Source organism: Vipera ursinii, assembly GCF_947247035.1.
Source record: "Vipera ursinii genome assembly, chromosome: 3".
NCBI classification, from domain to species: Eukaryota; Metazoa; Chordata; class Lepidosauria; order Squamata; family Viperidae; genus Vipera; species Vipera ursinii.
Window position 1 is genome coordinate 32,592,961 of NC_139516.1, and position 15,262 is coordinate 32,608,222.

Here is a 15,262-nt window from a genome sequence, read left to right on the forward strand (position 1 = left end):
TCCCAGAGGAAATATAATTATTTAACCCACAGCAACCTCAAGTACATAAAAGCTGCAAATCAAGCCTAATGGAATAGCTTATACCTCTTTGCCCATATTCTGCAAACTGGGCAAAAAAAATCAGAAAGAAAACATTTTTTATTGTTTTCTCTCATTGCAATCCCAATTAAAAACTTCCTATTTCCATCTATTAGCCCAGGAAAAACAATTGTCATTGGAGCCACTAGGTTTATATCCTAATCTCACAAAAGGCAAAGAGATAACATTTTGTAACCCTTTAAAAAAAAGCTATTTGGATGAACACTTTATCTCCCATAAAAGTTTAACTTATAAATATTTGAATGATGGCTTAAAAGTGGTTCCACAGGATAAACCAAGAGGTTTTATTGCATGACATTCAAGATTCAGTGAACCTCCTAGTACATTCAGAAACATATTATTTTGTTAAGAGAGGTGAAGCAAAGGGTGACCCAGCAGTATTCCTTCCACTAAAAATTATTATCTGGTTAATTGTGTTGGATTGGCACTCCGGAGAGCTAGATTCAAATCCTCACCTAGCAATGAAATTCATGAAATGATTAAACTAGACGTTGGGCTGGTTTGCAAATCATGCTAAGCCATTTTCCCATTGTATATTCAGCCAATAATCATTTATGCTATTAACTACTTACCTCACATGATTGTGATGAGATTAAAATCGGAGGGGAAGTATTATTTATGGGAAAAGGTAATGTTACTATTACCAGATTTTTATCTTTCCTTCCTTCCTTCCTTCCTTCCTTCCTTCCTTCCTTCCTTCCTTCCTTCCTCCCTCCTTCCTTCCTATTCAATGACTCTGGGAGTTTACATACAACATAAAATCCCATCTTTATATATACATAAAACTCAAGATGAAGAATACTCCTACTTCCTATTTTCCCCACAATAACAACCCTGTGAGAGAGAGACTGCCCCAAAGTCACCCAGGCAGGTTTCATGCCTAAGAGAAGCCTAGAATTCAAAGCCTCATTATTTCTAGGCCAGCACCTTAATCATTACACAAAGTGGCAATATATAAATATGAAATATATTTATGCAAACAAAGAATCAAGGAGATCAAGGAGATAAGCTAAACTGGATATTATTTTTAAAAATTACATGAAAAAATATAAACTACTTGGCCTTTAAAAATATTTCATCACTTCAAATAATAAGTCAGCTATGACAAGGTGATTTATCAAAACCATTATTGGGGAGATGACCTTTAAATGCAAGAAAATACACTTCCAGCAGCCTTTCCACCTTGAAGATGGCAAATGAACAAATCTCAGGAACCCCCTCTTTTTATATATATAGCCAAGAAAATTGTTTCTTTTGCTTACTTACTCTTTAAATTTCTATGTGATGCCTTTCTGTTCACTATGGTTTCAGGCTAAAAGGAAAGATGCAGCATATTGTCTTCATTATGGCAGATATTCAAACCATGTTTCCAAAGCACAAAACAAAGGACAGAAAATAATCCTGGTAAAGGACACAGGTTTCTTGGGGGATTGGCTATGTTACTTATCCCTCTTCTTGTGGGCAAGCTGGAATTTAGTTTCTAATGTCAGGAACTATTCCCATGAATTGGATTCGAGGAAAACACACAATTTTACCGGAGGATTACGCTTTTTCCCCCCCAATTCATGTACCATTCCAATTTTAACTACACATTTAAATCAGTAATGTGGTTTGTGTAATTTCATCTACTTTGTGCAAAGTTGATTAGTAAAATATAGAATTCATCAATTTATTATCAAAGCATCAAGAAAATTTCCTACACATCACATAAATGCATAGTATAATAACCTGGAAAATGACTTTTGGGGATCCTTGAGCAGATTTCCAACACGAAGAAAAGACCATGAATTTAAAAAATGAATCATATGATTTGGAAAACCTGTTCTACCAAATGAAGATAGCAACATCAGTGAACAAAGATTTTCAAAGTTAGAGAAGGAATACACTTCCTATGCTGCATCCCAATGTAACATCTGTATTCTGATGAGTATAATATTCTGGATAGTTAAGTCAATTCTATTTTGACAAAACTCAAAACAGAATCTACAATGGAGTCAGCTTTCAGTACCAACACTGTTAGGTCAAGTATACTTGAAGTCCTTCCTTTCCTGCTCTTTGCTGAAAGTAACCTGAATAGTCTCCGTTCTGATTTCTTGAACTAGACTACTATAGAAAGGAATAACATTCTAATATTTTGTGTAAATTATATTGTGAAAGTAGCTGAAGTGATTTTTTTTCTTTCTCATTTTTTATATTCTAGTACATTTGTATAGTTTATTTTAATAACATTCTTTAATACCCAGATAAACTAAGCTGTGACAAATAATGCTTTTCTGATGTAGTAAAGCACCTGGGGCAAAGTTTGTGTTTCGTATTCTGTTTGTTAATGACAGCACCAAAATCTCCATGGAGCAAAACATTATGATAAATAGGAAGATTCCATCAGTAGGAGGCTAAATCAGCTTCTACTACAGTAAACAAATACTACAAATGCAGAACTGGCAAATCTCAGATAAAAAGTTATTCTTATTCAAAGGTGAATCACCAAGGTTTAGGAAGAGAATTAAAAAATGCTTAATATGGAATTAATCAAGATTTGCATTTTAAACTCTCTCAAATCCACACAAACTGTTATTACTTACACAGGAATAAATTACCTTGAACTCATTGGGACTAACTTTTACTTATGTGTGAAGTGATGTGTACAATATACAGGTATATATGCACACATATATATATATATTACAAACGTAACCACTAGAAAATAGCTCTTTCAAATTCCTTGGAATTTACTTCTACATAAACTTGTAAATGACTGTGCTGTTTTTTAATTGCTCTTAACTCTGGCTGGATCATGACCAAAAAAAGGTAACATAAGTGCCCTTGTATATTTCTAATTAGCATGAAATGTTGTTACACTGCCATGACAACTTTGAATCTCTGCAGCCGTTTTCTATCAGAATATTGAGAAAGGCCAGCCTAAATGAAATCTTGACTTCTTGCCAATTTTCCTTTATTTAGAAGGGAAGGGGAGGTTTAATTCACTACTTTATTTGGCTTTATTTGGATTCCCAAAACCAGTCTTCAGCTTTGAATTAAAAACTTCACCATCCTGTAAAACCAGGACAAACTGTGCTGATCCAATATATGCAATGCCTTTGTACCACATCTTTGCAATCTCATGTTGAATGCTGGCCATTCAAAATCCTGAGCTGCAGGTCTCAAAATAAATGGTGGGTATCCATGATATAAAAACTATTCCTACAAGGGGTAAGTCAAAAGAGATTTGTGCTATAGTCTAGTCTAGTGCCTCTTGATACCCATCACAGTCACTTCCTGTAGCACTGTAGTTCTCCAGTTAAGATACCCCTATTTTTCCTTGCCACAGAAATGCTTGCAGCAAGACAAAGCAGATATTAAATGGCGTTAGATGCTAAGCCAGTTCTATAATATTTAAACTATCAAACAGTATTTTCTAGAGAGCAGATAAGTTTAATTTTAACAGTCAGTCTTTGTCTCACAGTACAGATTACCTGCAGACAAAGCAGGGACCAACATTTATCTGAACATAATATCTGGAAATGTTTGCACACTGCAAAACTAGAGTACAGATTGTGGATATTCAGGAATATAGCAAGTTAGAAAGGGGACACCCAAGGAGGATACAGCAAAGATTCAATGTGGGAATGCCTCAGACAAGAAATATCAATAGGCAAATATACCAATAGGTTCTCTCCTTGATTAGTTTCCATCCATTGCTTCCTAAAAGCAGGACAAGAAGCAGTGGATGGAAACTAATCAAGGAGAGAAGCAACCGAAAACAAAGAAAAAATTTCCTGACAGAACAATCAATCAGGGGGAAAACCTGCCTCCAGAAGTTGTGAATGCTCCAACACTGGAAGTTTTTAAAAAGAGAGTGAACAACTATCTATCTGAGCATGGGGTTGGACTAGAACAGAGGTCGCCAACCTTTTGGGCACCAGGGACCAGTTCCATGGAGAGAGGTTTTTCCGCGGACCAGAGGGTGCGTGGTTTTGTGTGCTGCCTGCATCCCGCAGATGGGGCTTTGCTTGTTTGTGCAGCCCAGTTGCTGGCATGCCGCGGCCCAGTACTGGTCCATGGACTGGGGGTAGGGACCCCTGTACTAGAAGACATTCAAGGTCCCTTCCAACTCTGTTAAATAAATGTTAAAAATTCTCTTGCCAATCAAACTAGACTTCTCAGTCCTCTATGTCAATCTCCCAAGGAGTTACTTTTCATTTTTCTTTAGCAACTGTTCCTATGTTCCTTAGCCAATTTCAGTTGTCTGCAGCTTCTTTTAGATATCCACAAGATTATTAGAAGCGGAATTGGGAGGAAGTGAGAGAGGGTGGAGAGACAGACAGAAAGCATCCATGATATTATTCATCTGACACAGATGCACACATATTCACATTAGCAGAATGGAGTCTTTGTGTGTGCAGCCATGAAGGCCTCCAGGACATCTGGCATCACAACCTTGTTTGATGAAGGCTGCATCTAAAACACACCTCATCCTCCCTGAAGAAATAAATGATATTCATGGATACCTGGAGGAGCACCTGTATTAGATGACGTTGGAAACTAAGTTCTGCTGTCTTCCTCAGCTTGCATGTTTGACTTAAGTACAATATTAATGTGGATCATGAGTAGGAGTTTTCAGGTATCCACCAATTAATTTGTATTTTTATTCTAGAATTGTAAGAACTACTGTAATAAATGAGATGCAAAATATTGTATTTATTTTTATTGTACTAATCTTATATCACACTCTGATCAGATCTACTTCTGAGAATCTTACCTCCAAAATAGTAATAGCACTAAAAATCAATAACGTGATATAATAATGTAATAAAATAACTTTGGAATAAAAAAAATCCAGCACTAAGGAACATTCATGAACCCTTCCTTATCAGGAGAGACTAAAATGACTTCCTCAAGCACTTAATTGCCTAACAGGATCAGCACCTGTGTGATATCAGGGGAACACTGTTCCAGAGAAGAGGGTAATGAACAGTGGTAAGCATATCCCCCCTAAAATGAACAAGGTATCTTTGAGCAAATGGCTTAGATCAAGATTCTTTTTTCAGTATCCAACAAATGATCAGTTTTTTTAAACAAAAATGCACTGAGTACATAGTGCAAAAAGCAAAAAAAATAATTGCTATATGTATACACATGTAATTGTTTTAATTATATAATTCTATATTTATAGAACTCTTTCTATCAGAAATCTGTATTTCAGAAATCTGTATATACAGAGGCAGTAAGAATCCCTACCTTTTCTAGGGATCTAATAGACACTCTAAGCTGGGAGTCACATGCAGCCATTCAGGAAATATATACTACTGTTACCATGCCAACCCCATCCTGAAAAATAAAATCATCACTGCTCAGTAATAATAGCTCAGAGAAGCAACTGAATCTGGCAACAACCCAATTACTCCCCCATTCCCTCTCTTTCACAAACTGCAGGGTTTCCTAACAAGCAATATTCTTACATTATTCAAATAGTACTCCAGCAAAGTGTGTAAACCACTCTAGGGGCACATCAGCAAAGAAGCTTTCCATACAATTAATTTAACTCAGTCAGTAGAATGGAACACACAGTGAACAACTTTTGCTGGAATATAGATGTCTTTCTCTACTGTGAATATGAAACATAACATGCTATGTGCAATATATGGTAAGGCAATGCACCATCCTGTGTTGCCTTCAGAAATAGTACAGAAATTGTAGCTATGCGATCCCAGGAAAAGATGCAGCTGCTTTAAAAAGCTGCAGAGAGGTTTTACATCCATGTTCCTGTCCATTCCAAACAGCCTTTGGAAATCAGTTCTGAAATCCTGGATGCAATTATTAAGTATACTTCTTATTGCTCTTATACTCTGTGAGAGTACCCAATCAGGAGCACTATTTTCCCCCATTAAATGAAGGAAACATATTTTAGAGATAGCAAAGAAAAGCTCTCAATGGGAGGGAGAGAATCAATGGACATGAGATGACTATGCATCTCTATCATTTCTCCCCTGAAAATGGCCTCTCACTCCTAGCACTGTCATTACCTTGGCACATTTCAGGGATATGTCTGCCAAGATCATATATTTTTCCATTTAAGGTATTTTAAGCTTATGTATTAGAAAGCCAGTCTGGTCCAATGTTTAAGGCACTGGACTAGGATTGGAGAAACCTGAGTTTTAGTTGTAACTTAAGCACAGAAACAAATTGGATAACCTTGGCCAGTCACTTTCTAGCAGCCTTAGCAATAAGGCAAGGCACACAACTTCTGAAAATGTTGCTTAGAAAACTGCATGGACTAGTTTGGTCTAGTGATTAAGGCATCAGGCTAGAAAACATGAGACTGTGAGTTCTAGTCCCTTGCTTAGACATGAAACTGTTTCTCAGTTTCTCTCAGCCCAACCCACCTTGCAGACCCTTTGTTGCTGCAGGGAAAATAGGAGAAGAAACTATTAAGTATGTTTACTGCTTTATTTATAGAAAATAAGGCAGGAGATAAGATAGAAAGATAAAAAACAAACAAACAAACAAACATAGTTACCAGGAATCAAATTGGATCAAAACACACATACCAAACTACAATTCTGTACAAACTCTTGCCCTTCAGTACAACTAAAGCTGCTTGTTATAAAAATTACCCTTCTGCTCTACCTTGATGTCATACTACCCTGACAGCACCTAATCATCCTGTAGAAAACCCTCTGCGCAACCAGAATCTGATGACATGATGTTAGAATTTTAATATGGGATTGCCATAGGGAAGCAGCTTCCCATGGAGATAAAATAACCTCTAACAAGCTCTAATATATCCTAAGAGATCTTTGCTTAATAGACCTGAACAGTCTCCAATTCTTGAAACACTGAAATGAAATGTGAGAAGGTAATTCCTGTTCCATAAGAAAGGCTGCCTTCCTTAAGGATATGTTATATCTGACTGATGGAATAAGGAACCTATAATGCATCTTTAAGATGCTATAGAGGGGAAACTCTTATGTCAGTAAGAGGTATCTGTTCATTGCATGGAATGTCTGCAATGTTAGAGGTATGATACCTTCCATTAAATATGACCAGTGCTTTTTTTGTAAAAGAAAAAGGTGCCGGAATTCACACATGTCATACAACCCACCTTGCCTACCCTACAAGGTTCCATCCAAAAAAGGTGCCGGAACTCCGTTCTGAACGTTCTATGAGAAAAAAAGCCCTGAATATGACTAGGGACATTTTTCTTTTTGTCTCTAAGAAAGAACAGGCATCTATATCAGAATAAATCTACAAATTACCTGGAGAACTGTGGTTATAAGGCAACTTATCAATATAATAAATTATTTCTAATAAGTAACATAACCACCAATGCCTTCTCAATGTTTTTTTGGAAATAAGTTGCAAAAAGTTTCAAATTCTGGACATTGTAGTTGTTGACACATCCAAAGATTGATAGAGATTGTACTGTAGAACATCTGTTTCAGTCAAACAAAAGAATTAGGAGAAAAAAAATCTTTTGAAAGCATGCATATCTTTTAAATATGGAGTCCGTATGCTCCTGAGGCAAAAGAATGTAAATCAGGAACTTTAGGATGCTGGTGGATATATTTAGGGTTGTAAAATATATGTCCTGCATAATCAACATTCTACTAAGGTAAACATTTCTTTTATTAGGAGTGTCTGTTCAAGTAAAGCTAGAATCCTCTTCAATGAAAGGGCTGAAGCATGGCAACAAATCTTGCCAAAGTACATGGCGTTCCTGGTCCATCGATTTTGATGGATACCTGCTTCAAAACAGAAAGGACCATTCCAACAATGGCCCATTTTTGCTCCAGGATTGGAAGGGGAGGGGTAGGGAAGCTGCACACAAGGCTTCTAGCAGTAAACACTAAGGGGTCATGATCTCTATAAGCTGCAAAACAGGTAAAATGTTTCTAGGGCTTCCCTCTAGGGCAGCTTTCACCAGTGTGGTGGTCTCTAGTCTAGAGAGCACCACATGGCCTCAGAATGGGACAATTCGACAACGGATGACTCACCCTGGCCAACTTGCCATGCGACAACTCAAAAGCAGGATAACCAAATGTGGGATAACTGTACTATTATCTGCCACTGTTTCTTTGACTATTTTTTTTCCATTCACATTTCATTTTCTCCCTCCTTTACCGTCCTTTCTTTAATGATTCTGTTCCACCGTTTCTTACTGTAACTCTCGTATTTCTTGATTCACTTAGTTCCAGTTATCCCGTGTGAAATTGTTCAAAGGTGAGTTGTCCTAGACCTGCTTGGGCTTGCCTTTTCCAAGGCTTCAGACTAGCACAGCCGTTGCAGCAGCCTCAGCACCTCTGGAGAGCACCACGTTGGGGAAAGAAAGACATTCTACAAGTTAAGAGACTATTGTTCCACATACAGTATGTATTACCGTATGTATTCGTTTCTACCCAGGGGGCATCTTTTGAGGAAAGGGGCGTGCCTCTTTTACAAAGACTTCCTCGGTCCCAGCGGCTGCTGCTGCTGCTGCTGGCGGCTCTGGGAGGCCTGGGCGATGAAGAGGCCTCGGGGGCCGGAGAGACAATTCGTTGCATTATCTGCGCTGTGCAAAATAGAAGTTTTTTGGGGTTTTTTTTAAAATTTCCCCCCCCCCACCCCCGTGCAAAAACAGCCTCGTGCCTGCTCTCTCGGTCCAGGCTGCCCTCAAACCGGATCCCGCTCACCTTGAGATAGTCGTTCTCGGAGCGCAGCTCCTCCAACTCCCTCGCGACTCCGGCGTCCAGCAGCTCCTCGGTGAGGTCGGAGAAAGCCAGCGAGGTGCTGAGAGGGAGGCGGCTACTGGCCAGCGAGGCCCCCGTCGACAGGTCCTCGGGCAGCGGGGATACGCCATCGGCGGAGGCGCTGGCCGGCTGGGCAGGGGCGCTGCTGCTGGGTGGGGACTCGGTGTCGCTGCCGCCGCCGCTCAGCCCGCCCAGCTCCAGCAGCGAGAGGACCTTCGCTTCCTCCGAGGCGCTGCAGTCCGACACCTCCGAGCTGCTGTCGGTCAGGCTCGAGGCAGGCGGCGGCTGGGAGCGCGCCGACGGCATCTTTCCGGCCCCGCCGGAGGCAGCTGCCCCCTCACCAGCTCCGGGGAGACGGCTCCGCCCCTTCGCTCTCGCCCCGGCTCGGCCTCCCGAGCCCTTGCCGGGGCCCCGCGACCCGATCGGCGGCGTGGCCTTGCCCTTCTTCTCGCCGCGGCCATCCTTGGCGTTCCCGACCCGGCGCGAGTGTCCACCGCCCGCTCCTGACTTGCCCGGGAAGAAAAGGGGCGAGCCGGGATGGCCGCCGCGCCGGCTCTTGGCCAGCGACCAGCCGGGCACGTCCTTAGGTCTGGCCGGGGACGGCGCCCGATGCAGCTTCTTCCTCTCGGGCTGCGCGGGAGGCAGCGGCGCTGGGGCAGAGGCGAGACGCTGGCTGGATTCCTCCTGGCACGTCGCTGCCATCCCCGGACGGCTCCTCACTGGCCCCTCCGGAGCCGTCTGGAGCTGGAACCGCTCATGATCCGGCCGGAAAGCCGCCTCCCCCGTTTCCGCGCTGGGTCCCCTGACGGCTCAAGCTGTTCCAACGGGCTCGCCAACAGGAGAGGCTCGCTCGGCTCGGAGGACGAAATCGGGTTAGGCTGCCCGTTAATCCGTCGCCGCCACGCCGCGGTGATGCTCGTCTCCGCCGCCCCACAAGCAGCAACAGTTCCTCTGTTGGCCCCCTCCTCCTCCTCCTCCTCCTCCTCCTCCTCGTCGGTATCCCCGCCCAGCTGCGAAGAAGGTGACGCGCATGGTCTGGGAACAAAAGGCGGAGTGAGGCGCCCGAGGGGCCGCTCGGATCCTCGAGGCAACAGCGACCTCCTTATCCGGAAGGCCGAGAGGGTACATTTCGATCTTGGGTCGAGATGGATGCGTAGAGAAATCCCGTAAGGACACAGCGCCCCAAAGCCGTTTCTTCTCCTGGAAGCAAAGATTGGACCCACCACCACGTAGCCCCGTGATCTTTCCTCTGAAGCCCGGAAAGTCCCCTTAATGAGGAGCTTCTGTCTGGCAGAGGTCGGGACATCTTTGCCTCTGGGATTAAAAAAAATCGTGACTTTTGAGGATGCTTGTGGTCAGGCACATCTGTATTATGAGAGATGTGGCTCAAGCAAACACCAAAGCCACGATCCTCCCTCCCTCCCTCTCTCTCTCTCTCTCTCTCTCTCTCTCTCTCTCTCTCTCTCTCTCTCTTTTTCTTCTCTCTCTCTCTCTCTCTTTTTCTTCAATCCCAGGATGAAAGGACGCTGTTCCCTGTCTTTGAAAGAAGACAAAGTTTGCATTTTCTCCACAGAAATCAAAACAATCAGCAGCTGGAAACCGAGGCAAGACAGTGCCCTACTTGTGAGCAGTGTAGCACAGAAGACCAGGGAGGGAACAGCGAGTGCATGTAGAATGCAATAATGTTCAACTATTTCTGCAGGGGAAAATGGCCCCAGATGGTGTGGGGTTTTTCTGTTTCTCCTGAAGGAGAAAAACATATGCTTTCCATATATGTTCCCTATTATTTTTTCTAATGATTCTCGTTATTTCTGTTATGCAAATCTCCTTCAAGTCTTCCCCAAACCAAATGCCTCAAACTAAGCATCAGTGGGGATGGGGAAAGGCAGTCTATTGATTCCAGAAGTGATTATACAAATAATTAGTTCAATGACCCAATATATATAGTAACAAAATGCTTTCAGATGAGCTCCTACATATTTTTTTTTGCCTCACAACAGACCATTTTGCAAAGAGACACATTGAAACAGTTCCCCAAGCTGGTATGCTTCAGATATGTTCTACTTCAACACTCATAATGTCATGGTGGAATACAGTGTAATGGAATTGATGCCCTCCATGTGCTATATGAATAATTCCCAAAGTAAATGCAAGAGAGCTACGGTAGTTATTATTTGTGTTCCCCACTAGTGGTACAAAACAAAACTTTGGGTGCATGAAGAAATCACAGTGTAGTTTCACAGTTGCTTTGCCATACATTTTTTTTCTAAGTAGAATGTTATCCAAGAGATCAGTTAAAATTGTAATACATGATTACATTTAACCTTCAGAGACCAAGATAGACAATGGGGCAAGAGAACAAACTGGAGTAACATATCAACATTTAAGTTACAAATTCAGGAAGAGCAAAATTGTGTTATCTATGAGGTGTGTTTTTCTAGGAAAAAATTGGAATAATTATCTTGGAAAGAAATAATTGCTTGTATATGTTCTCCAGCTCTCTTCTGCTATCTAACATTTGTAGCTGGATATCTCAAAAATGTTTTATTCTCAAAGTGTAAATCAAAGCTGGCATTCAGCATTTCTCAGGAAATCATGTGATTTATATACAGCAGCTGTTGGCAAACTACACTAAAGCAATCAATGGATCTGTCTACTCTATCATTGCCTTGCCTCAGATGGCCTGGCAGTAACACAATAGTCTCAGAATACAGCTGCAAATTGGTTTTAAAATCACACTTTTAATATGCCATTTTGCCACAAACTTAAATATCGGTCCACTAAACATTATTAGCTAGTGTTGGCTTTGAAACTAGATGCTATCATTTTGCTACTATGGCTACTGTGGCTACTGTGGATAGATTACTGCAATGCTCTCTACATGGGGCTGCCGTTGAAGACCACCTGGAGGCTCCAGCTGGTGCAGAATGCAGCCGCGCGGGTAGTGATGGGAGCATCCCGATACTCCCATATTACACCCCTCCTGCGTGAGCTGCATTGGCTACCAGTTGTCTTCCGGGCGAGATTTAAGGTGCTGGTACTTACCTTTAAAGCCCTACATGGCTTGGGCCCGGGATATCTGCAGGACCGTCTGCTGCCGGGGATGACTTCCCATCGCCCAGTGCGCTCACACAGAGAGGGCCTCCTCAGGGTGCCGTCGGCCAGACAATGTCGGCTGGCGACCCCCAGGGGGAGGGCCTTCTCTGTGGGAGCGCCAGCCCCTTGGAATCAACTCCCCCTTGAGCTTCGGATGGCCCCGGACCTCCGGTCCTTTTGCCGTGACCTCAAGACGTTCTTTTTCCATCAGGCTGACCTGGATTGATGATGGGTTTTTAAAAGTTTTAATTTCAACTGTGTAATTAATATTTGGGGCTGTTATTTAATTTTCTCTTTACTTTTGTACTGCTGGTTTTTTATTGTTGTTAGCCGCCCTGAGTCCTCTGGGAGATAGGGCGGCATATAAGTCCCATAATAAATAAATAAATAAAAATAAATACTGTGGTCACATGAGCAAAATTTGGGCACTTGGCAATTTGCCCACCCTTACCACCAATTGCAAGAATGCTGCAGCTCAATTCCAGGCTCAACTGTGGTCATAAGTCGAGAACTACCTGTATTTACAGCTGGAAATTGATATAGCTTGATTTCTAATGCCAATCAGTAACTACTTCCTTAGCAACTGTGCCTCTCTGAAAAAAGATGAACTGAGATGAGACCCTTTGGATGCATCACTGATTCATGAAGGTAAGGAAAAGAGCAGAATGACTAGGATGTCCCATCTCCCATAGCAAGAATCCAATTTAAAGAAAAAGAAAAACTATTTTCTCCATGCTCAATTTTTACTGTGCTTCAGTGAATCTAGTGGATAATTGGAATGTTGCCATTTTAATGGACCATAGAAAAGATGTTGCTATAAGCCAAATTTAGTCACCTGTTGCACAGTGGGGGTAACCATGGGTTAACAGAATAAATATGCACCTAAGATGATCAAAGGCCTGGAGACTAAAACATACAAAGAATGGCTGCAGGACTTGGGTTTGGCTAGTTAAAGAAAAGAAGAAATAGCAGACATGATAGCAGTGTTCCAGTATCTGAGGGGCTACCACAAAGAAGAAGAGGTCACGTTATTCACCAAGCACCAGAGGGAAGGACGAGAAACAATGGTTGGAAACTGATCAAAGAGAGAAGCAACCTGGAATTAAGGAGAAACTTTCTGACAGGATAATTAACTAGTAGAATAGCTTCCCCCCAGAAATCGTAAGCACTCCATCACTGGAGATTTTTAAAAAGAGGCTAGACAGTCACATGTCTGAGATGGTATAGGTTCTCCTGCTTGAGCAGGGGGCTGGACTAGAAGACCTTCAAGGTCCCTTCCAGCTCTATTCAGTTCTATTCTATATATATATATGGAGAGCATCACACAAACTTTTATATCTTGATTGGAGGGTATAGTGCTCCAGACATTGCTTAAGAACCATTCACAACATTCTTTTCCTTTTAAAATATCTTCTAGATATATACGTCATTTCTCCATGTTATTCAGACAGCAAAACATTTAGGAACATAAATTACCCACATTGTCTTACAACTTAACAAATAAAGGCTATAAAACTGCTTAAAGACCATCTCATTAATCTGCTTGATTTTTTTTAATAGCTACTTATTAATGATTATGAAAGTATTAGTAATCTGAAATAAAGTATGTTCAGGTCGATTTTATCTTTTGTGCCATTTCTCATCCTTTCTCTAGTCCCGATAACGTGATACCCTTTTTTGCATAATCAATACTGGAGTTGTTTTGATGTACAGAGAATAGCTGCCTTTAAAATACAAGGGGGACATGTTAACTTCAGCACCAGAGGGAGATGAGCTTCCAGCAAAGTAGTGAACATACCAATCTTTTCCTGGGCTTTTTTTTTTATTTAATGCTGGAAAAATACAGCAGTGCTGGCTTTTTATATGAATGAAGCATGCTCTGCTGAAGAAATCTGTAAACATTTATTTGTTATGGTTTTAACTATTCATAAAATAGCCCATTCTAGAAAAAATGTTTTTATCCAGTACAGGTTCAGTGGCATTTGAAGGGAGTCAAAATAGGCAAAATAGTACCCCCAATGTCTATGGAGATTCTCAGTCATCCAGGTATGGTTATCCCAAAGGTGCTTTTTTTTTCACCCAGAAGGCAACTGAACTTTCTTGTTTTTCTTTGAAGACATTTCGCTTCTCATGCAAGAAGCTTCTTCAGCTCTGACTAGATCAGACATGTCAAACACAAGGCCCGGGGGCCGGATCCGGCCCGCGAAGCAGTTTCATGCGGCCCGCGAAGCCATCCTGGAAACAGTGAGGGAACGGCCCCCACTGCCTTGGCCCTGGCCCAGAGACCCTCCTTCTGCCAGAGACCCTCAGATTTGTTCCACTCTTGCCCAGGCCCCCATAGGCACCCTTGATGCGTACGATGTAGAGCTGGCCATGCCCACCCAGTAGGCCATATGCACTCTAGCCACGCCCACCCAGTAGGCCATGCCCACCCAGGCCACACCCACCCAGCCCCCTGAGGGCAACCGCAATGCCGATGCGGCCCTCAATGAAATTGAGTTTGACACCCCTGGACTAGATGGTGGGGAGTGGAAAAACAAGGAAGTCCAGTTGCCTCCTGGGGGGGGAAGCACCTTTAGTACCCCCAATACCACAATCCAAGCCCCACCCCTGAATAACATCTTTACAAAAGAGATGGGGTTTGGATCGTGACACAGTATACACAAACATACATGCACGCACACACACCTAAAATGTCATTGCACGGATTACATATCAATGAGATCTAGATATGTTCAAAAACAAAATTTAAAAATATTTAATTCATTCATTACAAAAATGACACAGAAGGTTTTAAAAAGAAAACTTACACCCCCAATGGACTGGTCTGTGTAGAGGTATCTGTAAGTGGTGAGGGAGAAGCTTCCATCTTCATACAAAAGCTGCTGAACTAATTGTCCTTTTCCTCGCCCCTCATGAATTCATGCAAATATGAAATTAATCCCCTGTATGATAAAATGGGCTCAGAATTTTCAAGAAGTTATCACAATGGATACTTGGGAAAAGATCTGGGTGAGAAATGTAAAATTTACACAGGCCCAAAATTTAAGAGAGAATTTTTATAAAATGTTTTATAGGTGGCATTTAGATCCTAAAAAACTAGCAAGCATGTATCCAAACTGCCAGCCCAAATGTTGGAGGTGTGGCTGTGAGGACGCAATGTATTTTCATATATGGTGGACTTGTAAAAGGGTTAAAGCATTTTGGATTAAAATTTGGTGGAATATGCAAAAAATATTCAAGAAAAGGATAAAGTTTTGTCCGCAATTGTTTTTATTGGGCATTATCACAGATACTACTGTTGTGGACACTAAGCTGATGTTGAATTTAATTACGGCAGC

General features: G+C 41.8%; 1 protein-coding gene across 1 annotated transcript; it reads right to left on the reverse strand.

Annotated features, from left to right (window-relative positions):
* Window positions 1-7,467: 7,467 nt before the first annotated feature.
* LOC310637733 (microtubule cross-linking factor 2-like) lies at window positions 7,468-9,611 on the reverse strand (the record flags this gene model as incomplete). The annotated part of the gene is made up of 2 exons (XM_083358234.1): window positions 8,477-9,611; window positions 7,468-7,532 (listed from the first exon to the last, which is right to left on the reverse strand). Exons 1-2 carry the CDS (start codon window positions 9,525-9,527, stop codon window positions 7,468-7,470), a joined length of 1,116 nt encoding a protein of 371 aa, XP_083214360.1. The 5' UTR covers window positions 9,528-9,611.
* Between the last annotated feature and the right edge of the window lie 5,651 nt (window positions 9,612-15,262).